The sequence below is a fragment of the Anomalospiza imberbis genome, chromosome 3 (assembly GCF_031753505.1).
Source record: "Anomalospiza imberbis isolate Cuckoo-Finch-1a 21T00152 chromosome 3, ASM3175350v1, whole genome shotgun sequence".
NCBI lineage: Eukaryota > Metazoa > Chordata > Aves > Passeriformes > Viduidae > Anomalospiza > Anomalospiza imberbis.
This window is the reverse complement of record NC_089683.1, coordinates 85,895,797-85,919,124: the sequence shown is the minus strand read 5'-3', so window position 1 is coordinate 85,919,124 and position 23,328 is coordinate 85,895,797. Positions and strand designations below refer to the sequence as shown.

General features: G+C 36.6%; 1 protein-coding gene across 7 annotated transcripts in view; it reads left to right on the top strand.

Moving 5' to 3' along the window:
• The window catches only part of BABAM2 (BRISC and BRCA1 A complex member 2), a 190,485-nt gene that overhangs the window by 123,199 nt on the left and 43,958 nt on the right, over window positions 1-23,328 (top strand). For 2 of the 7 annotated variants that reach the window (XM_068185526.1, XM_068185525.1), the window contains exons 8-10: window positions 7,173-7,272; window positions 9,219-9,289; window positions 10,743-10,825. In XM_068185526.1, coding sequence (XP_068041627.1) covers window positions 7,173-7,272; window positions 9,219-9,289; window positions 10,743-10,825 — 254 coding nt within the window. Of the gene's footprint in view, window positions 1-7,172; window positions 7,273-9,218; window positions 9,290-10,742; window positions 10,826-12,820; window positions 12,926-15,483; window positions 15,585-16,974; window positions 17,127-17,751; window positions 17,925-23,328 lie in introns of those variants that run through there. The other 5 variants (XR_010997521.1, XR_010997524.1, XR_010997523.1 and 2 more) reach the window with 5 other exon arrangements.

Here is a 23,328-nt window from a genome sequence, read left to right as displayed (position 1 = left end):
CTGTACCACTTTATGGAGTGATATTGTTGACACCAGTTAATTTAACCTGGACACTTCAAAGCCTCACTGATAATTTCTGTTGCTTGGACTTTTCCTCAAGTTTGTACTTTGAGGTCCAATGGAGGTGCCAGAGGGCAATCAGTTGTGCTGGGGTGCCTGCCTGCCCAGCTGTCTGCTGTGAGCCATGTGTCAGTTTATAAAAGTGGGTCCTGTCACCCAGAGAAGAAAGCAATGTGGTGCCTGTTGTAGGCAGTGTGCTTGTGTGCCCTCTGGTACCACTGTGTGACATCAAGTGTCCCATCAGGCAGGTAATAATTGTTATCCTCTTGTGGTTTTTTTTCTTCAGAGAATGTGAGATACAAGGATGTTGGAGTGCTTCCTTTTCCAGCACTAGCAGCCCAGGTTTTCACTCACTCAACACACCAGTAGAAATCTGGCAGTCCCCCTTATGCAGAATGTTTCTGTGTGTAAAGATCCATTAGGCAAAGGAAAAATCCTTTCAGTCCTGATTTATCAACTACAGAGGAAACACTAGCATTTTCAGACTTTTATGCTATCATACCGCAGTAAGAAAAACTTGGTACTGCAGGTGTACCTGTTCTTTCTTCCTCCAGCTCTCAGTACTCAGTGAAGGGATGAAAAGAAACAAGTTCTAATGTACTTATAGGGTTAACCATCTATTAATGTCAAGCTACTTGAATTATCTTCTTTGAGAAGGAGTATAATCCTGGGGACAGAGCTCTTATCCCCACAAATCTCTGTGTTGAATCACTCTAGATATGGTTTGCATTCAAGTCTGATAGATTAAAGTCTGCTAGAACCTAGAATCTGTACACCTAATGTAAGTCTCCTTGGTATAACCACTTTATCTAAAATGGCTAATACATTATATACAACTGCTTCTTTCTTACAATTTTACCTGCAGCAGAATAGAGAAGTTGGACTAACCCAAACATAGTATTTATTAACACTTACAGATTAATTCATCTCACAGCCTTTGTACTAGTCTATGAATGTTATTAAACTTCCATGTACTTCAGTGTAAACATCTGAACATTATAGGTGAGCAAGCAGAGAAGCAGAATGGTTGAAATAACATGCTAGAACATACAGAGTCAGCAGAAGAGCTGAAATAAAGCTCAATAAGTCTGACTTACAGTTTTCTGCACATTCTGTGAAACTAGAATACATTCTGGTTTTAGTATTTGCTCTTCACAATGATTATTTCATATTTTTTCCAGTCACTAGTCAGGACAAGCTCAGAGGTATTTACTCTGAACCACTAGTAGGTCAAGGAAAAAATTATGGTATCGTCCTTTCAGCTCTAATGGCCAGATGCGGAGTCTGAGTTTGACCGGAATTCTTTCTTCAGATAAGTAGATTTGGCATAGTTTTCCCTCTAGGTCTATTTGTGTTTGTATTTCTTTTTCCAGTACATTCAATAATATAGATGCCTCAGATTATATCTCTTAGACTGAAAACATACATTTCTGTTTTACGAGTATTGTAGTAGAAGTAATTCAAAGTAAAAATTATTTCTTTAAAAATAGAATGGAAATTTTTGTGGATACCCTTCCTTTTGTGATAGATTTGAGTGGACAAGCAATATGTTAATTATGTTTGCTTTAAATGGAGTATTACAGGAATGGAAAGAAAATGCTCTCTCAAACCTAGACTGTCCAATTTTTCAGTACAAATGTTCTGTTATTTTACTAAGCTTTGTGTTGCTGATCGAAGCACTATCCCAAGGCTTCTGTCAAGCACCACGTAGTTTGTGTGATAGGAGGGATTTGGTTACAGTCAGGCGAGTCTGAAAAATGGTAAACTGACATCAAATCTGGGATCATGGTTGCTAAGCAGCTTTTGTGGTCACATGCTTTTATTTGATGTGGTTCCTTGTGTCTCTTGTGCCAAATGGTGTAAGGTACTAAAGTGATGAAACTGCAAAAGAAAAAAAGTCAACTATTTACTTCAGCAACAAAGGACAAAGAGAGCAGGGAAGGAGATCAAAGCCCTTAACATGCCTCTCAAAATAGGAAAAAAGAGCAAAAAGAACGGAATTTCTTTCCACATGCTTGAGGCTACTCTTGGATATAGCCATCATGAGTAATAAACCCTTTAAATGCTCATGTCTGCAGTGTGCTTCAGTTTCAAAATACAGCAGGTATTAAAAAGGTAATTTTACCAATCTTGGTAAAATAAAAGACTGAAGTCCATAAAGTCAACTTTCCATCACTGGTACATAGGTTTGACAATGCTTTAACACCAGTCACATTGAGAGAAAAGCTTATAATTAGTTTAAACCCATATAAAAGGTCTTTCCACTCAGAGGCAAGTTTTTAAATTGTTTACATTTTCAAAGTTAGACGAATCTATAACTCCATCATTCACCTGTCTTTTGCCTGTTTTCTTTGTGTTTTGCAGAAAGAATATATTGGAGTTAGAAATGTTGAGTGCAGTCAATATTATGTACTGCTTTATTTTGGTATAAAGGTGTTTAATGCTATATCACACTGCATTCAGGATAAGTATGATTCTTACAGTTCTGAACTCCTCACCCAAATACGCATTTTATACTCTCCCTAAAAAAAACCTCCTATCAAGTAAGGTACCTCCTTTTAAGAGTATAGCTTTTCTCTTGATGTTCTTTTCTTTGTGATATTTGTTTCAAGAAAAGCTTTTGCAGTTTTTGAAAATGGGGAATGGGAACAGGTAAGGGGGAGCACAAAATATAAACTGTATTGTGTGTGCACAGGTCCTTAGCTGTAGTAGCATAACCTTTGTTAGCACTTAACTCTAAACTGTGATGTAGAGAGTGATCTGAAATAATACTCATTTTTCAGACTTAGCTCAAAAGTTTCCCAGCAATCTAGAGAAACCTGCCTTTTTTTCTCTTTGGAGAAAGAGGGAAGCAAAATGAACTGCAGAGAAGAGGTGGTGTGAATGAAAGACTTTAGGGGAACTAGGCAGGCCCAAGAGCTGTAGGGGGAAGGGTGTAGGGATAGGAGTAAGAGCATCTCTCTACATGCCTTTTAGTGTTCCTTGCTAAAGCACTCAGTCTTCTGAGCTTGAAACTTGCAAGTACCCTTCTTCCCTAATGAAGTGGTGGGCAAATAACTGGTTCTTTACCTGTAAATACTCAAGAACAAAAACAGTCACTTCTCTACACTTGTGAATTAATGCTAAGCTATTTATTGAGGACGATTTCTTGAGAAAGACATTTTAATTAATTATAAGTTTTCACAAAATGCAGAAGAATTTTGCATTTTGTATGTTGGCCTGAATAAATAGATCCATTGAGAGAGAGAGCAAGTCACTTGTAATGCACCAGTCAACAGCAGAAATGTAAACATACTTCAGCTCTGCTTTCTGGACTTGTATTTCAGCATGTCACAGAACAAAACTTCTATTAATGCAAGCTGACTGCTGCACTTGTTGAATTCAGAAGTGAGTTCCTCAAAAAATGCAATTTAATTCACAGACCATGGATCAGAACCACATTGTGACTGACTCTGGATGTCCAGGAGGACAGGACCTTACTGCAAGGAGTCTCTGCTCTGTCTTAAAATGAGATGTATGAAGTTGATTTGCAGAGCTGAGTAGTCTTAGAATAAGAGCAAGCAAATAAAATTCTGAGGCCAACAGGTCTTTGTTCCAGCATGTTTGTACAACCTTATCTCTGTGACAGGTAGATCTACCGTGTATTTAATCTTCATCTGGTGCTAGTTGAAATGAAATAGCATCCCCTATGACTGTTGCTTCATGAATTGTTAAAATTACAGAAAATACCAGACTGTTAGAATTCTAGCCTTTAAAAAGTAGCAGTTTGTTGGAAAAAAACAGTGTAAAAATAAAACACAATTCAATTGATTGTACTCAAACTAGCCTTACTCTGGCAGCTGTAGGGGAGCAAGTCTATGCTTCCTCATCATATCTCTTTATGCTTTTTGTTTAACATTTTTTATTGTTGTGATAAAATGAACGTGGGGTTTTTTTTTGTCGGGGGTGTATAGCATTGATACTGAGAAGGAAAGCTTGATGGCAAACAGAAGTGTTTAAGATCTATGCTCCAAGAGGCCCAACTATCTGGAAAGCAGATTTGACATGCAGCAATCTTTAGCTTGTGCTGGTGAAATACTTTGCTAAATGGAATGTTCTTCACTATAAAAGCACTTATAGCACTTCTTATAGCACTTTGTTTGGCACTTTCTCTTTTGATTGGACTGTGAGGTACCTCAAAAAGCAGCCTTAGATATTGAGCTGCGTGGTGACATTCCCTTGCCCAATTGTCTCCATTTTGCACCCTTTACAGGTCCTTCTTTGGCACTGTGGAAGTCTCTTCTTTCTTCAGTTGCAGGTTTATTATAAGTCAAATGAATTATTACGGCCTCTTGCCTGGTCTCAGGGTTGTGAGGTACAGCAAATATGTTCATTTAACATGACAGACATTGTAGTACAGCATAGTCAAATCAAACTTTGAGCAATAGCTTCTTTACCTGTTTAAAAATAAAAGGTAAATATCAGTTTAATGAGGTAGATGAATCATAATTGCTAAATGTTTCTAGACAGTTTTGAGATGGTCAGAGGCAAGGTCCTGTGCAAAAGCAGTATTTTATTAAAATATTTAATAAGCAGATTCTCTGACCCAGTAGAGGGAACAAAGATGCCTGTCCACTCTTAATTTTCCCTACCCATAATTATTTCTACAGAATACAAATTACAGATGGTACAGCTTTATTCTGTTTTCAGAGGATAATTATACTAGAAATTCCAGCCTTCTTTCTGTGGAGGGGCCTCTTTCTCAGAAACCACACCTTTTAGTAGTCTGTTTTTCATTTGAGAAGGGCTGGATTTCCATTTATTTCAACACGTTTTTACGGGATGGCTACTTTCAAGAGATGGATAGAGGTAAAATGGGAAACCCTTACTCACAAATCATAATAATTCAGTCTGGAAGATGTATTGTAAGCTGATGATATAGGAGTGGAAGCTTTCTTTTTCATGTGTAGTCTGTTAGAGATGACTTCTAATTTCATACCTGCTATTGTAACTGGGAGAGAAGCCAGTAATTCCTGTTGTAGTCATCTGAGCATCTTCAGTGCTATATCCATGCTGCAAGGGAACTTGGACTTGGTGTCAAATGAAGCAAGGCATGATGCAAAATGGACAGCACCAGTTGCTCTGTGTATGAGATCAAAAGCTTTTATGGATATATTTACATAATATTTAAGGAGTTAAATAAACTGGAAGTCAGGGTCCTAAAGTAAGGTTCACAACCCACTTCTAACATACCAGGAGGTCAAGTTTTCCATTCTCCAATGTTACAGATCGGTGGACCTGCTATACTACAATTTTGTAAGAATATATTGTTTCAGAAATTTTCCAACTTTCTAATCATCTTAGTCATGCTTCAGTGCTTTTAACCATCCACAAGTTGCAAAATTATATTCTTGTGTGAATAATTTTAGTAAGGGGGTAGCAGCAAGGAAACTGAATTCTGTTTAAAAAAATCCCATTCAAATCTTACTTCTGTTGGAAAAGTTTGTTTGTTTTTAAATGTAGTTGTGGTGTACTCAGGACTTTTTTTTTTCATCATTGCATATGCAAAATCCAGACCTGCAGAACTGTTCCATGTGGTGAACAGTCTGCTAAACCCAGACTGTTTTGCCTGAGTAGCAGATTTCCATATACCTCATTATGAGTTTGGGATTTTTTTGATTTATGTAGGCTCTGTTCCTTCAAAGGGATGCATGACTGCAGACCTTTATACCTACCAAAGTAGTTTCTTATCAAGTACTGAGGAAAATAAGAGGCCAGATCCTGTTGGAAAGTAAAAGACTTGTTTTGCAGAGAAGAACTTTTCTTTCTAGCCAGTGTAATTTGTCATGGAAACAGCATGTAAACACGAGGCCACATAAAGTAAATTAGCTCTTGAAGCATTTTTATGGTGTCCAAGTTGGTTCTGGATGGTTAGTGAATGATGTAATCCACAGTGTGCAACGCAAATTTTTATTTGGTAAGGGACTATAAAGAAAGATTTAGGTCAGTACTGCTAGCAGGAAGTAGCATGGACTTTACCTAGTTGTTGCCTTATACAGCCTGATTTAAATAAGTGTTAGATCTTTCCACACCAAAGAAGCCATTATCCTGAGTAATAGCAGGTGTGCTTCAGTCGTCTGTCCTTTGATAGAGCCAAATGGTTAAGCTGCCTAAATACATCTCTGAAGGTACCTTATTTCTGTGAATTCCTACCATTCAGATGTCCAGTATGTGCATGGACAGAATTAATATCTTTGTTTTTGTAATTTCCTACTGGGCATGAACAAAATCATAGAATCATAGACTATAATCATAAACTAATGTAGATTAGCAAGAAGGAGCTTATCTGGCCAAGCCACTCCTCAGAGCTCATAGCCCCTGTTGTTCAGCTGAGCTTTGAGCACCTCCAAGGACATAGCACCACTGAGCCCCACTTCAGTGAAGCCTCTGACTCCACCATCTCTATAATTTTTCATTTGATAATTGAAGACATCAATATGCCTTCAACTTCCCTCCTCAGTATCCCCCCTCTGCAGTGTTCTCTGAAGACTGAACAAACCCATTTCTTTCAGCATCCATCTTACATCATCATGTACCTGATAATCTTTCTGACCCACTCCCCCCTTGATTTAGTAGGTTAACATCTGTGTCCTATTGGGAAATCCAAAACTGGAGTAGATTACATAATTGATATTTGCATCTGGCCATCTATGATTCCTCAGTCCCAATTATTTTGATTATTCTTAGCTGGTTTGACTGAAGGTGGATTTTGGAATAGCTGAGGACTTCAGGTCTTCTCCTCCCCCACTAACAAGATGTCTGAACTACAATATTCCACATCTTACTGATGAAGGCTAAGAAACAGAACTGTTCACAATGAAAAAGCTATCTCCTGAGAGAATGTTTAGCGTTAGTGATACTCTTGATTTAAGTGGTTAATTTACAGTGGGTCATGGTATAACCTGTTTTTATAGATGGTATCACTCGATACTTTTTATTATCACCACAGCATAAAATATACTTTCTCTTGGTCGTCTGACTTCAAGAATAGGGAAAGAGGACTGTGCAGAAATAATTTTCAAATCTCATGGACTGTACATGTAATGCATTCTTAAATTAACTTATTTTTCTAGTGCGCTTGGAGGATCATCTGCCCTTCACATCCCAGCCTTTCCTGGTGGAGGTTGTCTCATTGACTATGTACCCCAAGTATGCCAGCTGCTAACAAACAAGGTAAGCTGCTGCAGACAATCAGTTTTCCTTTCCCTTATGCACTGTACTGCATTTCCACAGACATCATTATTCTGCCAGGTATGCAAAGTAAGGCATACTTAGGCTGAACTACACAAGGGAATACCTTCTTGGTAAGAGCTGAGCACAACATCGAATGGAATGACTCCTTTAGGTAAACAAGTGAGTTTGGGATCAGATCCCGGAGCAGTTTTTTTTCTTACTGCGACATGTTATGATTTAGGATAAAATGTTATTGTATTGTACAACACTGCATTGCAGTATACTGGTTTTTAGTAAATACAGATGTGTAGTTTGCATATTATTGTTCTAGTTGCAAGTTCTCATACCCCAGTCATTATTGTAGGTTTTGAGTACTTTCCATGATTTTTGTTCTTATATGTTTCCTCCAGATGAACTGAATCAGCAGTTTCTTTGGATGTTTATACAGTAATAGCTGCTAAACGTTGCTGAAAAGGTTGTGTTCCAGTTAGCTTACTGTTTAAACAAAAAAGAATGATTACAGTATTTTGAAAGTTTTTCCATTATTTAAGTATAATTTTCAAAAGCAGTCTTAGGGGTCAACATTTAGAAATGTACCTATAACAGACTTCCTATTTGTATATTGTTTTTACCTTCAGTTGTCTAAATGAAGAGAATAATTTTATCTTTTAGAAAAAGTTTCTTCAGAATGTGTTTTCATAATTATGTTGGAATCTGTCATTAGAGTTGTTTTTGTTGTGGTTTTCTGTTAAAATGACTTTCTGTTTTTAAAATCTGCAAGTATATCGGGCTGTTTTTATCCTTTCTTAAATGAAGTCACTTAAGCAAACTTATTGTATGTTTTCCTCTTCCCAAAATAACATTTCAGATCCTACACAAAGCCTTCAAAATAATCTTAGAGTTTTATAAAATACAGTGTTTGAGTTTATAAATAGAATTTAAGTTATACAAGACAGCTCTCAGTGATGGTTGTATCAAGACTTTTTCAGTAATTTTAGGAAAGCATTTGCCAGCCAAGGAATTCTAGTATTGCCATAGCCAAGAAAATACTTTTCCTGTTCTTTTCAGTGAGGGAGAAAAAGTTCCTATAGTGCTAGTTTTTGTTCTGGAAAGCAAAGGAATTTACACAGGAAATCACATATAGAATCATACCATAAGTACTTCCAAGTCACCAGTTGTAAACCAGATGTCCTTGCAGCCTGGTGACACATGCATTGGTTTTGTATAGGTCAAACCCTGCTCACACTGTTCTCTTAAGTGATGCCATCCAAAGCAACGAGAAAACATATATGGTGTGAGGAGAATTTTGGCTTAAGTCTCCAAATTTAGCATTGTTGGATTTTGTCTGTGCCAGGATAGAAGTCTTTCAAAACCCAGAGTGCCTCAGAAACTGCTGCTCGCAGTTGAGTAGGTGGCTCCCTGAGTCAGCATGAAACCAGTGAAAGAGCTTAGTGTTCAGAAGGTTTTGTTGGGGGTGCAGTCTTCAGAAAACACCCAAGATCAGTCGTGCAAGAAATTTAATTTTTTCTTCTATTTTATTACCAGAATGTTATTTTGACACTTAGCTTATTGTCAGTTCAGATAACTGATTTGCCTTTCACAGATTTCTACTCAAACTTCAGTAAGGCAGTGCTGAGCATTTATTTCTTTCAGTCTTTGTCTTGTGCAGTTAAACAGTGCTTCATTGTGAAATATTGTGAAAGACTTAAGTTTTACTCAGACATCATTGAAGAGATTTCTTTACAAGATATTCTGTGTGCAAGATCCAGAGTGTGTTTTAAAGGCGTTTTAGGATTCTTTAGGGAAATTATGCTAAATGTAGGATTCAGAACTTCTACCATGTCAAACATTAATCTTCCTTAACAAGAAATATATGACAAACTGGGTCATATAATGGGTTTTTTAATCTTTTTATATCTCTGGATTTGTTTTCTTTCTTTTTTAAGGTACAATATGTTATTCAGGGATACCATAAGCGAAGAGAGTACATTGCAGCTTTCCTGAGTCATTTTGGAACGTAAGTTTTCTTTGATGCATATTTTTCTCTAGTGTCAGGGAAACTCATTTTCTGCATATGGTTTGTGGTTGTGTGGCTGCTGTCCACTGGATGAGATTAAATCTAGTCATTTTTCACAGAATTATGTGTAGAGATTGTCTCTCTGTAACAATACTGGAATGTACTTCAGCATTATTTCACTTCCGTGCCAATGGCCAATCTGATTTTTCTAGAAAATAGATGATGATGGGAAAGGAACAGTAGGGATTTTCCTTGTGCAGAGGTAGTATATTTGTTTCTGAATAAATTACTTAAGGAGTCTTACACTAACAGGCAGTGATTGACGTGGGAAGATGGGGAAGCAGGTGTGGTTCCAAGCCTTGCAAGAGCCAGAAGCCGCTGCTCAGTGTAAAGGCAGGGTTGGGAGACAGCTGTTCCCACCAACAACCAGTATTTTGTCTCTCAAGAGAAGAGGCTCTTGGGTCATGTTGCATTCCTGCAGTTGAAAGGTGCGTGGCCTGGAATGATAACACATTAGCTTTACAAATCAATTAATCAGGACTACCATGGCACTGTGAAGGGCTGGCACTTTGGTTTCCTGCCTAAATTGAGCTGGAGTCCAAGCCTTTAGCTAATTGTGATGAGGGATTTCTGCTTCCAAGGGGTCATGCCAGTGACATGGATATTTGGGAGCCCTTCAAATCTCAGGTCTCTCAAGTGAGGTTAGGAAAACAGGTGGCTTCTAGCATGCACCCAAATTTAATACAGTGATAAATAGATAGCAATAACTTCAACTAGATGTATGAGTAGACAGTGCAAGCTTAATCTTTATCAAAACATTTTCTTCTGAGAAAACTGTATTATAAAAAGGGCCACATGTGCCTATGACTATATGACATCTGCATTGTGGTTCAGGAGTTCTGTTACTGCTTCAGAATTAGAGAATACCAGCTTCTGATGGTTGAAACTTTTAATCCATCTATCAAACAAGTATTCTATATGGAATTTTTTGTTATAATCTCATGTTTTGTATTTTTTATATATACTCTTCCAAATTTAAACTCTTCCCAGCCTTCTTATTTTCAGTTTTACCCCCTCACTCACTACAGAAATGAAAAAAAATCTTAATTTGGGTACAGGGAATTTGTGTGTCTACAGTTTTTATCAATTTAGGACTGCAGATGTGGTAGCAGGTCTCCTTTCATTCAAAAGTATATTTTAAACTGAAAATGGCTTTCCTTTGGGTAAAAACCTCCAACACCACAGCATAATTAAGAGAATTACTGAGATTAAAAGTTTAATCTAATTTAAAATTAGCTAGAAAATCATAACTGTTAGTAAAAAAAAGCAAATCCTGGAAGATTCTGAACAAACAAACAAAAATAACAATCCCCGTATTACAAAATTTACATATTCATCATCCAGTATTTGAAGGTAAAACTGTATTCATTTTTTGCTGTGTTTTTGTTGATAGTGGTGTGGTGGAATATGATGCAGAAGGATTCACAAAGCTTACTCTGTTGCTGATGTGGAAAGATTTTTGCTTCCTTGTTCACAGTGAGTAATACTTTGCCTCAGGCATAAATGTCTATCCTCTGAAGATACAAGTTCAAAAGGGAAAATATACAATTGCAGGAAACAATTTAAAAGCTTTAGCTGTTTTTATCCAGTGGTTAATCTATTTTTGATGTGACTTAGAAAACACAAAATCTGAATTGTATCTAGAGAAGAGGAGAGGATGCACACCAATAGTGAAATGTTGGCTTTACAGAATGCCAAAAGGGTCTTGGGAAGTTTTTCTGGTAATTTGACTCAAGATTGAGTTCACTGTTGTAACTTAGCTTTTCAGAAGTGTTAGTGATGAGGACTAAACCCAGGAATACCTAAAATCATCTGTAACTGTCAGGAATTAATGCATTGATAACAACTGTAAATACACTTTATGCAGAGAAAATATATCACATAAGAAATAACAGCATATTTTCATTAGGATCCAAAACTTATTCCTAGACTGAAACTGTGTAGGCAAAACTGTCCTAACAACGTAGCTAGGTTTGCTGTTATTTAAAATTTTTAAATAAAGATTGTATTACTATCAAAATACATTCTTAATTTAAATATATAGGAATTACTCCCTGTGGAAATTAATAAATGTGCCTTTGATATGTAAATGTGCCATTTACGTATTACCTTAAGTTTCAATTTCTGTTTTTCCTTGTGGTAAGGTAAAATTCACAGGTATCAAAGATACTTTGATCTGGGGAAATTCAGTCATGTAACTCTTTAGATTTGATTGTTACACTTCTCTATTTACGTTTCAAATTATTACACTGTAATGTGGGCAGCTGCAGCATTGGTGTTTGATAGCATTCTAGCACTGGAGTCTTTCATATTACATAAATTTTTATTGTGGTCTAGCTTTTCATGTAGAAGACTCATGCTGTCTTGATGACATCATAGAAATTTGTCCCAGAGTTCTTAACGCAGCAAGTCAGGATTGCCATTGTTCAGAGAAGTCCTTCACCCTGTGTTGTATTGTAGACCATAAAAAATTGTCTCACTAATCCCTTTCCTTCTATGCCCTAAGATTTCCTTCCACACACTAATGTTCTTAAAAATCATTAATGATCTTAGAAAACTCAAACCTGAAATTAAAACTCTTCCATCATGTTATTATAATTTATGTTGGGGGAAAGAAATAGAATTGAAATGGTATCTTTGGGAAAATTATCCTCATGAAGTCTTTACTTACATTTCAACTACAACGCGGAAATAGTTACTGGACAATTGTCTTCTATGAGACGACACTTCTTTATGTACAGCCTTCCTGAAGATTTCCCACCTTTCTTACTCCCCAACACGTTTTGGTTAATTTAATCAATGTTAAAATTCCAGTGGATTTGATTTGTGCTGTGAGAGAATATACCATAATACATGTTGAATCACTTAGATTTCAGGGGAATCAAAATTCAAATTTCTGCTAAATAACAGAACAAGTTTTAACTGTGTAATATTCATGGTATTCAATTAAACTGGCATGAAAGCTGCAATTATAACTGAATAGTTTATCACTCTGTATTAACCCTGTGGCCTTAGAAATCATAGAGTGGCTTAGCTGTGTAAGCCATTGCATCACTCACTTGTTGAACAATTCAGTGCAAAAGCATTTCTGGTCCATGCACTGAAGGATATTGCAATGAAAGGACCGAAACCTGCACTTCATTTCCTGAGTGAAGTAATGTAGGCTTTCATCTCCTAACCACTGACATAACTATGTATATTATGGTTGAATATCTAGCAAGCATCTAATAAAATGTCTGGGAGAGATAGCAACAAGTTGAAAACTGTTCTACTTTATATATTTACTATAGTGTGTTCATAAAGTATTCAGAGGAGAGTAAATAGGTCAGTATACAGCAAGCACTGTGGCATATAAAATGAAAGGCACCATAGTACATTTTATTGGCATCTAAATTTTGGTTAAAATTTTAGGTTTGAGATTGTGATTTAGGTGGGATTGATAAACACTAACATGAGTCATATTTCCTTTAGAAGATGGATTCAGAGGTTTCCAAAATAACTTTGGCATTGTTTTGCAACTGTTTGCATTGCGAGTTACAAACTTGTTTAGACACTAGGAAGCAAAAAACAGTAGAAGTAAGTTGAAATTATTCAGAATAGTTTTATTGAGTAAAGTGGGTTAAAGAGGAGAGAAACAGAAAAATAGTTCTGAATTGCTGAAGCCAAATAACCTTAGAACAACTTCATATGCTAAAAAAGAAAAGACTGGTGCTGTAGTTACAGAATGAAGATCAGAGTCTACACATTCTACCTTAAAACACCAAGGAGCTACCTAGTTGCAAACTTAATCATTAGACTAATGAAGCTGCTGGACTAGTCAAAGGAGCTGTTGCTTTGGTGGTTTAGTTTTAAGAATTAATCAAGTGCTTTCAAATGTAAGACAGAAGAAATAAACATTTAGAGAAGTTCATGCATCCACATGGGAAAGGAAATCGTTAATCAGACTTACTGCTTTTGATACTGATACTGTTTATGAGTAAGTCCCAGTATGAAGCTTTGTAAGTAAACTTCAATAGACTGCTAACTTTCAATAGACTTCTCTTCTTGTTTATAAATCAGCTATGATTAGTTTTTGGAGGCAGATATTTCCTTGTATTCTTGTTCTTTTATACAGCTTATGTATTTATACCATATATAAATTATAGTGTCATTTAGGTTGGAAAAGACCTTTGAGATCAAGTCCAGCCATTGATGAAATATCAATATTAGATATAAACATGTTACATTATCTGTGCATAATTAAGAATTAAATAGCATTATTGTTATAAACACAAGAGTAGAACTCTGAAGTAATCTGTATTTGGGCTTTTCATATATTAATTTTTATCTTGCAAGATCTTGAGGTTATCACCACTGAAGAGATGGACAGATACTGGACCAGTACACAGTAGCAAATGAAACAGTGCTTGTGTTAGTGGTTGTTTAAGATGTCCTAAAAGGACAAACATTAAACTAAAAAGGGTTTGTTTCACTGAACAATATTTTAGGGGGTAAAGAATGTTCAAGGCTGCCAGCATTTCTGTTTCCAGTTTGCTTGAGATCTCAGTCAAGGTAAAGTTGGTTGGGAACTTTTGCTGAAAATGACCTTGGCTGACTGTAACGGATTTCAGTTTCTGTGTGGATAGTGCCACTGACCCAGGAGTTCCAAATTGCTGGTCATGTAAAATCTCGAGTTTAATTGATGATCATTCTTGCTATGGGAATGCCAATTTAAGTAGCTTTTTGTCTACCTTTTAACTTGTCTGTGCAGTTATGTGGTTGTCTCTAGTAGAGAATATATCAGAAACAGACAGCATCCCAGCAAGAAGAAAGTTTTGAAACAGAAGAGAGAAGCAAGCAAGCAAAGGACCTAAAGCATTAGTTGGCTTAGAGACTATACCTATGATTGTCAGGCTTTGGGTCTGCTTCTGGATTCAGGATTTTTTGGTGGACATTACCAAGGCCAACTTCTGATGCATTCTTGTGTGAATATTGCTGTCTGCACACATTTGTCAGTCTTTTCAAGAAAAGTTATGGGAAAAAAAAAACCTGGTCTGCCTGAGCTATGTCCTAAAAAACGTAGGCCAAGTATTGAATGGAATATTTACATTAGATTGTTTCTGTGAGCTTTTATCTAATGAGGTGGTTTAACTTTCTTATAAAGTGCTGTTATTTTATTCTTCTCATTGTTCCTTAAATGAAAATGGGAATTTATGACTCTGAAAACTAAAGAAGGTAAAAAGAGAACATGACTATGTGAATAACAAGGTGGTATCTGATCCTGTCAGGAAAGCAGGATACTTCAGCAGAAATGCCAAACATAACAAAATAAATGTTTCAGGAGTCTAGAATGAGAAGTTCAATGCTGATCAAAACAATCTGCAAATATTGTATAAGAGTGTCATTTCATTCTTAAATGAGAAACTGTAGATTAATAAAGCCCCAGTGATGTAAAAGTGGCTAGAGAAAATCAAATTTGGATCTTATGCTTGGGAATAAGTGTCTTTCTTTTTGGCAGTCTCTTCCTCTGACTCAGTACTTTTTAGTCGGTTCCATGTAGCTCTTTGAATCTGGTCTTGAGAGCTTCTGAAAGCATGTTCTGCCTACAGCAAAATATACTCTGAACTGACCGGGTTTCTTCCAAACTCTGTACATTGTTTCAGTCACTCAGAGCAAAGCAGTCTCTGGGCCATCTCCTGGGTAGTGAAGTGTGTCTTGCTTACTGAAGCCAGTGAAAACTGCAGATACACTGCAGTGCTGTGGACAGGCATTGTGATGGAAAAGTAGCCCAAGTCACAGGCACGTGGGTCTGCACTAAACTAGGCATGGGCTTAGGCAGGGGCTAATCACAGGACTGAATTGTAGCATTTGGAAAATTAATTAGTCTTTTGCTGATCATTTTTCTCCATGGTGTATTTTTCTCCTTTTTTTTCTAAGGGATACTGCCAAGTAGATTTAGTTTGAAATTTTATTGAAAGGTAGTAATTTTATTTTTGACATTAAGAGTGCTTTAACCACTTTGTTCCTTTGATTCCATCTTGGCTATTTACATGTATGTGAGCCATATGAGACTTTTTTTTTTAATATAGGTATTCATAGTGGATGCAAGTGAATCTGAAAAGTGGTTTTCTTTTCCTCTTTTTCTGTTTCTCTAGGTTCATTTTGTTTTCATGTCACTCAATATAAGCTAATTGTAGGTTCCTATTTGTAATTGCAGAAAAGGGGAGAACGGACAGCAGAAAGCTCATAAAACTTGGTATGGACAGCAACAAACAGGAAGCAACAGTTGTGATACTAATTAGGCTTTATAAGAATCTTATAGATAGCCTGATGTGGGTGGACTGGCAAAATGTCATTTTGCTGTGGATATTACTTTTTTAATTTCTGAGAAACACTTGTGTTTGCCACACTTTTAAAACTGTAGTGTATTGCTGCAGACATTAATTGATGTTCTTCCAGCAACTACAAGCACTTTAACAAATGGACTGAATGGTTTTGTAATAACTTCTTACAAAATTGCACTTTTCAGGAAAGTGAACTGTTGATTTTTTTTTGTATTTATATAATTCTAGATTATGACTACTATGTGCCCAAGTATATGACAGATAACTACAATTCTCAGAAAAGGTACCTGAAATGGAAAAAGAATATAATCCTATTTTATCCACTCAATTTTTGAAAATAAATAATTATGTTATAAAAAGTAATTGACAGGGGCAGGACTTGAGTACAGGTTGTGGTGCTTATTCTTACTCCATGTCTTGTTTGTGTCTACAGGCTTTGGTAACTCACAGATATTTTTCTCTAAGATGAGAACTGCTTCAAAGGTGTGAAATAGACCTTTAGAATAGAATAGCAAGTTCCAAATTGCTCACAATAGCAAGTAGAAAGCAAATATCTTGTGTTCAGTCCAGAAAGGAGTTGATGAGCAGGGGTTTCATGGATGAGTCCTGGATTCAATACCAGGCAATGCTTTCAGTAAAGAAACAGGATGATACACAGCACCACAGGATTATTAGAGATATGAAATTTCTATAAATAAGAGCTGCATCAAGATAAGAAACATTTTCTGAATCATTTTTCCCTCACTTTCCTCCATCTATGCAATGACAACCACTTTGTCACCAAAATAATTTTTTTATAAAAATCCATATGTGACATAGCAGTAGCACACAGGCGCAAGTGCTGAATACCTTTTATGAAATAGATAAATAGAATTAATTTTGGAATAATAAGGAATACACCTTAGTTTAGAGATTAAACTGGTCACAAAGATGCATAAATGTTAAAAAGGAGGAAGGAGGGAGTGCTTAAGCTGCTTTTCTATCTCCTTTGTCAGCAGTCCCCCTGCCCCATTCAGCAACAGTCCTATCTTTTCCCTAGTTATCCTTTGCTGTTCCTGTAGCAGCCCATCTTGTTGTCCTTAACTTACATTGCCAGATTCAGTTCTAGGTCAGCTTTGACATTCCCAGTCCTGTCTCTGCATGCACAGGGAGTGTCCACATCTCCTGTGATTCCTTGTTATACTTAGTTTTATCAGTTCCTTGCTGCTTGTGTTTGCCTTTCTGCTCACTAGGATAGACTGTTGTTGAGCTTGGAGGAGTTCATCATGGACCCATCTTCTCACCAGGACCATTATACCATAGGAGTCTTCCATGAGAGGAGCAAGACCCCTGAACAGCCTGAGGTCTGCTCCCTGAAGCTTAGGGATGTGATCCTGATGTTTGTTATAAATCATCCTCAAATGGTGATTCACAAAGTGCACCAAAAATGGCTGGTGGTCTAGAAAGCGTGTCATGTTCCACAAAGTAGTTCTTTTCATCATTAAAAAGCAATTGAAGGATAAGTTTTAATATTGTGTAAGGTGACTTGAAGAGTAAAAGTGGTAATTGTGATGTTCAGGAGTGGGAAGATGCAAAGGGCCTGTACTGCAGTTAAAAATACCTGGAGTAGCTTAATTGGCTGTGTGGGCCAGATGGGATTACACTGGGTTGGTTTTTGAAAGCTGCAAGCCTGCAGGAAGCAAAGGCTGGAAGAACAGGATAGCAGGTGTGGCAGCAGAGGGTCCTCTTGACCTGCAGGATAATTTCACCCTGGCCACAGATGAGAATGAAGTAAAATAGGGGTTTTTTTAAATCCCAGGAAGCACTTAAAACAGAAAAAACAACTTATTTGCAAGCCTCATGATCTTAATAAAGAGTGAGAGAAGACAATGGTTTTGCACATCTGCTTTTCAGGTATAAACATGGTTTGGAAGTCTTCCTGTCCAGCTGGAAGGTAACATAAAATTCTCAGCATCTATCAGTGTATCTCTGCTCAGAAAGCAGAGGAGTATTTTTTGCAGTGATCACCAGCCTGTGCCAGGAAAGGGCATGGCTTGCTTTTTACACCCATAACAACTGCAACCATATTTAAGTTTTAAGCTTCAAACAATTCAGACAGAGAAGAGACAGCTTTTAGTCACATCAATCTCATCAGCGATTTGAGAAGTTACTATAGAAACTGTAACAGCAGAAACAGTAAAAGGAAATAAAAACGGAAGGAGGGGGGAATCAAGATCTTTGAGAATTTGAAATAAAAATAAAACAAAATGCAAGTAAGTAGCTAAAGCTGGTAATAAGTAGCCTTTTTGTTAATTAAGATAAATATGATTACAGAAATTAGAGAAGGAAAAGACCTGTAAGGCCATTATGCCATTTCTTTGGGGTCAATATAGGATTGTGAGATATTCCACAGGATATTTTTAGGAGGTAGTTCAGTCTTGCTGTCCGATAAGAGAAGTCCAATAAGAGTATGACATAGGTGGGGTGGGCAATGACACTCAAAAGCAAGAAGATCTTACAAAGCTGTTTTCAGATTAAGTTATAGCTCTATAGCATGGTCTTGGACCACATAGCTGGAAACTGCTTGAAGAATATCTTGATTTGATCTGTTACTTAGTTCCTCTGTAAAACTAAACCAATAGTTAGATTCTCTATCTGCAGCACGTGACTGTAACTTCAGTCACTCAAAATATTTTTATCACTTTTTTTTTAAATGCTGGTTTGTATGAAGGATGGAGTAGTTTAAAAAAGTTGCAGGTTCTAATAAAGACATGGGATATTTTTACAACCATATAATATGCCTATGTTGAAAGAAAATCAAAACAATTGTAATCATAAATCTAGTTGCCACTGGTGCCTAGATTGTATTATAGTTACCACTATCAATGGAAGGAGATCCACAAGGTGGATAGAGAAATGCCATGCAGCCCTCCTCGAATAAAAATGGGTTACATTATATTTAAAGAAACCCAAACAGACAAAACCAACTAACAAACCAAAACAAGGAAAGCTAATTAAACAAATCTACTCTGTAATGTGTCGGAATAGTTTAATCCATCACAATTCATTGTTTCCATTTTGCCTATAGTGGTTTGTCTTTTATTGTTTAGTATTGTATAGTAGTAGTAGCTGTTGTTCTTTTTTTTTTTTTTTTTGGAGTATTTACTTATATTTCTATAGTATTTATTTGACAGTATTTTGTACATAAGTCATCTTACTCATTTACTATACAAGTGTTGACTTTGCTAATGGGGTGGATATTTCCCATAGCAAGGGCAGACCTAATTATTTCAAAAGCAGTTTTGATTACCAACACACCCAGAATGCCATAAGTGTCTCAGCTAAAATTCCATAAACAGCTTTTCCTTTTGGATTTGAAATTTTGAAATGTTGATTTCAAAATAACATCTTTCTGCAAAAAACCCGTTTTTGCTCCAGAAGGGATGTCAGCCCTAATAATATTTAACAAATTCATATTCCTGTGACTGTGCTCTGTTAACCTAAAGTCTCACACTAATGCCATTGATATGTTCTTTGTCATCCTTGCTTTCTCATTCCTGCAAGAATAAATCATCACACACCAAAGCAGTAATTTTTGTGTATTTTAAGCCAAGTTTCCCCTTTCATTTTTTGCCAGTAGAATGTAGGCCAAAGGGCTTCAGTGCACATGAGTCCAGGAAAGATTCACTAAGCAAAGTAGCCTGAAATCCTGCCCTGAGGAGCTTTGTGCTAGACATTATAGCCCCCAAAATGCTTGTGGCTAAATCTATTCAGGTTTTTCCATAGGAGCCATGATTAATATGAATCCTGAAAGGCCTTCTGCACTGGAATTTTTATGTAAAAAATGAAAAAGGCTTTTTTCCTTGAAGTTAGGTAAAGATTTTTCACCCATTGTACAGGCTGTCTGAATCATCTGTCTCATTGGAGAAGTTATGTCAAAAAATCTAGTATCAATTTTTTTTTTAAATAGGGTTCGAGAGATGTGTAAGTGATATGGTATATGTATTGCCATGGAGTTGCACTGTAAATTCACATGGCTCTCACCCACATCATCACAGGAAAACTGCAGAGCTCCGAGTTCAAGGAGCTTTTCAGTTTGAGGCCATGCATTCAAATCCACTGTTTTTCCCAGCAGTGTGAGCTCAACTGCAAGTAAGGCAGAGAGAATGTGAAATTCAGTGAACCAAAAAAAGAACAGGCAGAAAGATGATGAATATATACTAATAAGAGACAGAAATGCAGTTCTGGAGCCTGGAATATGTGTTTCCTGTTTCCATTACTTACTTCATCAGAAGTACTTGAGTGCAGAGGCAATCTCTCGCCAAAGCTGGATGGTAAGTAAGGAGTGAGTCAGGGAATTTTGGGAAGAGAATGGCTAGTATCAGGCTTAAGATTCTTCAGTGTTCTCTGGAGATTTGAGTTTGGCATATACTTCTTGGTTTTCTGGTGAAATAATTTAAACAAAACCTCTCACATGTCCAGTAATCATGGATTCTGAAGTCTATGCTATGGCAGTCATCATTGGAAGGACTTGTGTTAGACTATATAAAGTATTTTCTACTAGTAAGTCTCAGAAGAATTCCATCCCACAGGCTAGTACTTAGTATCAGTAGGCAGGTTGACTTGTTCCTTCATTCCTGACCTGGAATCCCTAAAGAACCTCTCAACTAATGAATGTGCTGTGAAACCATTTTTAAAATATTTTACGTAGCTAATGTCACTCTTGAGATTGTTAGAATCATCACATCGAAAAGCTCATGCAGAAATGAACACATTTAATTGGAGCAAGACTTCAGTGTTGTGCAGTAAATAAATGCAGAGGGAGAGGGTCTGTCAGAGGGGAGAAGCCAGAACAGTGTCTCCTTTGGCCAGCTCTGTACAGCCTAAGACCATTTAGAACTGGAAACAGCACTGTGTTATCTTCTGTTTGAAAGCAGCTCCATAAAGCAAGCATGGATTGAACTAAGGTTGTGCAGGCCATAAAATCTTTTCGAAGTAGAAATCTCAACAATAAAATATCCAGATCACTCAGTGTTCATGAGTGCATAACAAATTTCAGGTGCAATAAACTGCTGCAGAACCAAACATCGCAAAGGTTAGTAAGATAACCAGTATGGCAGCATCCAAGGATTGAAATTAATAATTCAGTGAGTAAATGTTGGCTTTTGTGAAAACAATTATCTGCCATATGAAGGATAAATAAACCTTTTCCCTAGAACAGGGGAACCGTATATGGAAATTTTTTTAAATGTTACCATCTAAGTGCTTTGAAATATATTAATGGTCACCATGCATTTCAAGCATGGTTTTGCTTTCCCATCTCTTTTCTCCAGTGCTTAAAGGTGGAAAGGAGAGCACTGTGGTAAACCTGCCCTTTTCTTCTGATCATTTTTCCTTCAGAAAACCTGTAGCAGCACTGGTACATGCTTTTTCTGGGACATTCATTCTGTATTTCATATACTGTTGAATGAGTTGTAAAATTAGATGCTAAAGATACTACTTTAAATTTAATAGGATAGTCAAAATCAACTCTGTAGCTGTTGACATAACCTTAACAAACTAGGTAACCTGTTCCAGGCCTCAGATTGCTGTTTTTTAATAAAATAAACAATTCAACCTTACAGATGCACTGCACGGTTTGTTAGTTATTAATAAACCAAGATTTTGGCTTTAAGATAACTGTGTTTTGAATATATGTATGCATTAAATACTAAGTCAAGAGAAGCAAATTTGTGTGTTACTTCTAGATAGTTTCTTACGTTTCAAAAAGAGAGCAACTTCAACTGTTTATAAGCTGTAATTAAGTTTCTTTACAACATGACTCATTCTCAACAAGTAAGTCCTTTTTCTCCTCCTTTCTTATGAACTGTGTGGGAAAATTAGGGTTCAATCAGTGAAGAATTTGCTCAATGCTTAATTACCCATAAGCAGCCCTCCAAGTTCTGCTCATGTAGTGCTTGCATAAAGGCATTATTTTCCCCACTCTATGGCTGTCTAAAAGTTGACTTTTAAAAAATTATCTGTAAATTGTAATGTAGGAGAAAGCAATGTTTTACTGGATTCTTTCTCCAGTCTGCTTCTTTAAGTTCCTCTTACATTAAGAGTATGATGCTTAGAAGAGCCAAAGTAAGAAATAATCAGATTTAAATTATTTTGAGCATGCAACTAAATTAGAAAGCTTTACTTTCCTGAATGAGCTAATTGTTTAAGTTTTTCAAAGGAAATGTTTCTATTTCTGTGAGAGAAGGGGTAAAGGGGACTTCCTCTGACATAATTTTCATTTTAAATCTTGAGTTTGACAGCAGCATTTTTACCTTCATAACCAAATATTACTGCTTAACTGCATGACTTGTATAAGCTTGCTAGTTGAAGTGACTCACTTACGCAGATGAAGTTATTTTTAGGGAGATAATTTGCACTGTTTAGAAGAGAGGAAAAAAGGGAAAGAGAGTCCTACTAAGAACTAGATCTCTCATTATAGTTTACAGAGCTCATGAACCCAGCATCCAAGCAAAAGATGACTAAGCAAGGGGTCTATTGGTACTTTCAGGAATTTACATACATGAGTCATCTGCTTATTTTCTGCAGACATATCACCAGGGTACTTTGTGAGTCAGCTGTTATTTGGGAATAGTACTTGTATTCAATATGAATACGTTTTTGTAGTTCTTAGGTAACTAGCATGCCAATCCAACACAGGCTTTTACAGTTTGCCTAGTTCAGGTGTTAATTTACAAAACTGATGGGTTGTTCTTAACTGTGATGCATTTTTCATGGCAAAGAGTGAATGTTGTCTTGCATATAATTACAGTAACACCTTTGTCATCTTAGATATTGCATGAAGGCAGATCTGATTTCGTATTAATGTACAGATTGAGAGTCAGACTGCCTACACATGACCAGGTAAAAAGAAAAAATTTTCTTTAGCAAGCCATGTGGGGTTATGAGCAAAATTTGACCTTTCATGTCCAACACACCTTGCCAGCATTAATTACCAGTGGAATTTGCTTATTTTTTTCATTCTGTGCACCAACAGTGTCAAGGCACAGGCATCTACTGGGACAGAAGCAAGTTCTTGCCTTCCTTTCCTATTGCTGAAATAATAGCTGACTACCTTGAGATATGTGTAACACTTTAAACTCAAGGCTATTTCCTGTTTACTGGCCTTTTAGGTGTGGTTGTGTTCCAGAATTAGGGACAGGTTTTATCACTTGGTCTGGACTCATCCATACCTTGTATTACAGCAACACTTGGGTTAGAAAATTGGAAGTTTGGTAATTTTAGGTGAAGGGCATTATTATAAATCAAAGGCAGTTTAAATTTTTCTAAACTCTAGTTGCAGTTCAGGGTAATACTGCTGCTGTCCAGATGTGGGATGCAGAATTTGGAATCTAGATTGATTTTCTGATTTATGCGATCAGTTTATAATGTAAATAATTCCTGAAAATTCCTATAAATATTTTGGTTAATAGAAAATATTTTGGCGGTACCTTCTCATAACAAATGCAGGTGTCACTGTAGTGAGAGCACTGCCTTGATTATCCATTTTAAACAGCATTTCTAGTGGTAGGTACTTTGCCCTGAGAGCCCACCTTTGGTTGTCGGTAACAGGGGAAAAAAACTATTGCTGCTTGCATGTGTTATGTAGATGGAAATTTTGAAGGGACAGTTAATAGA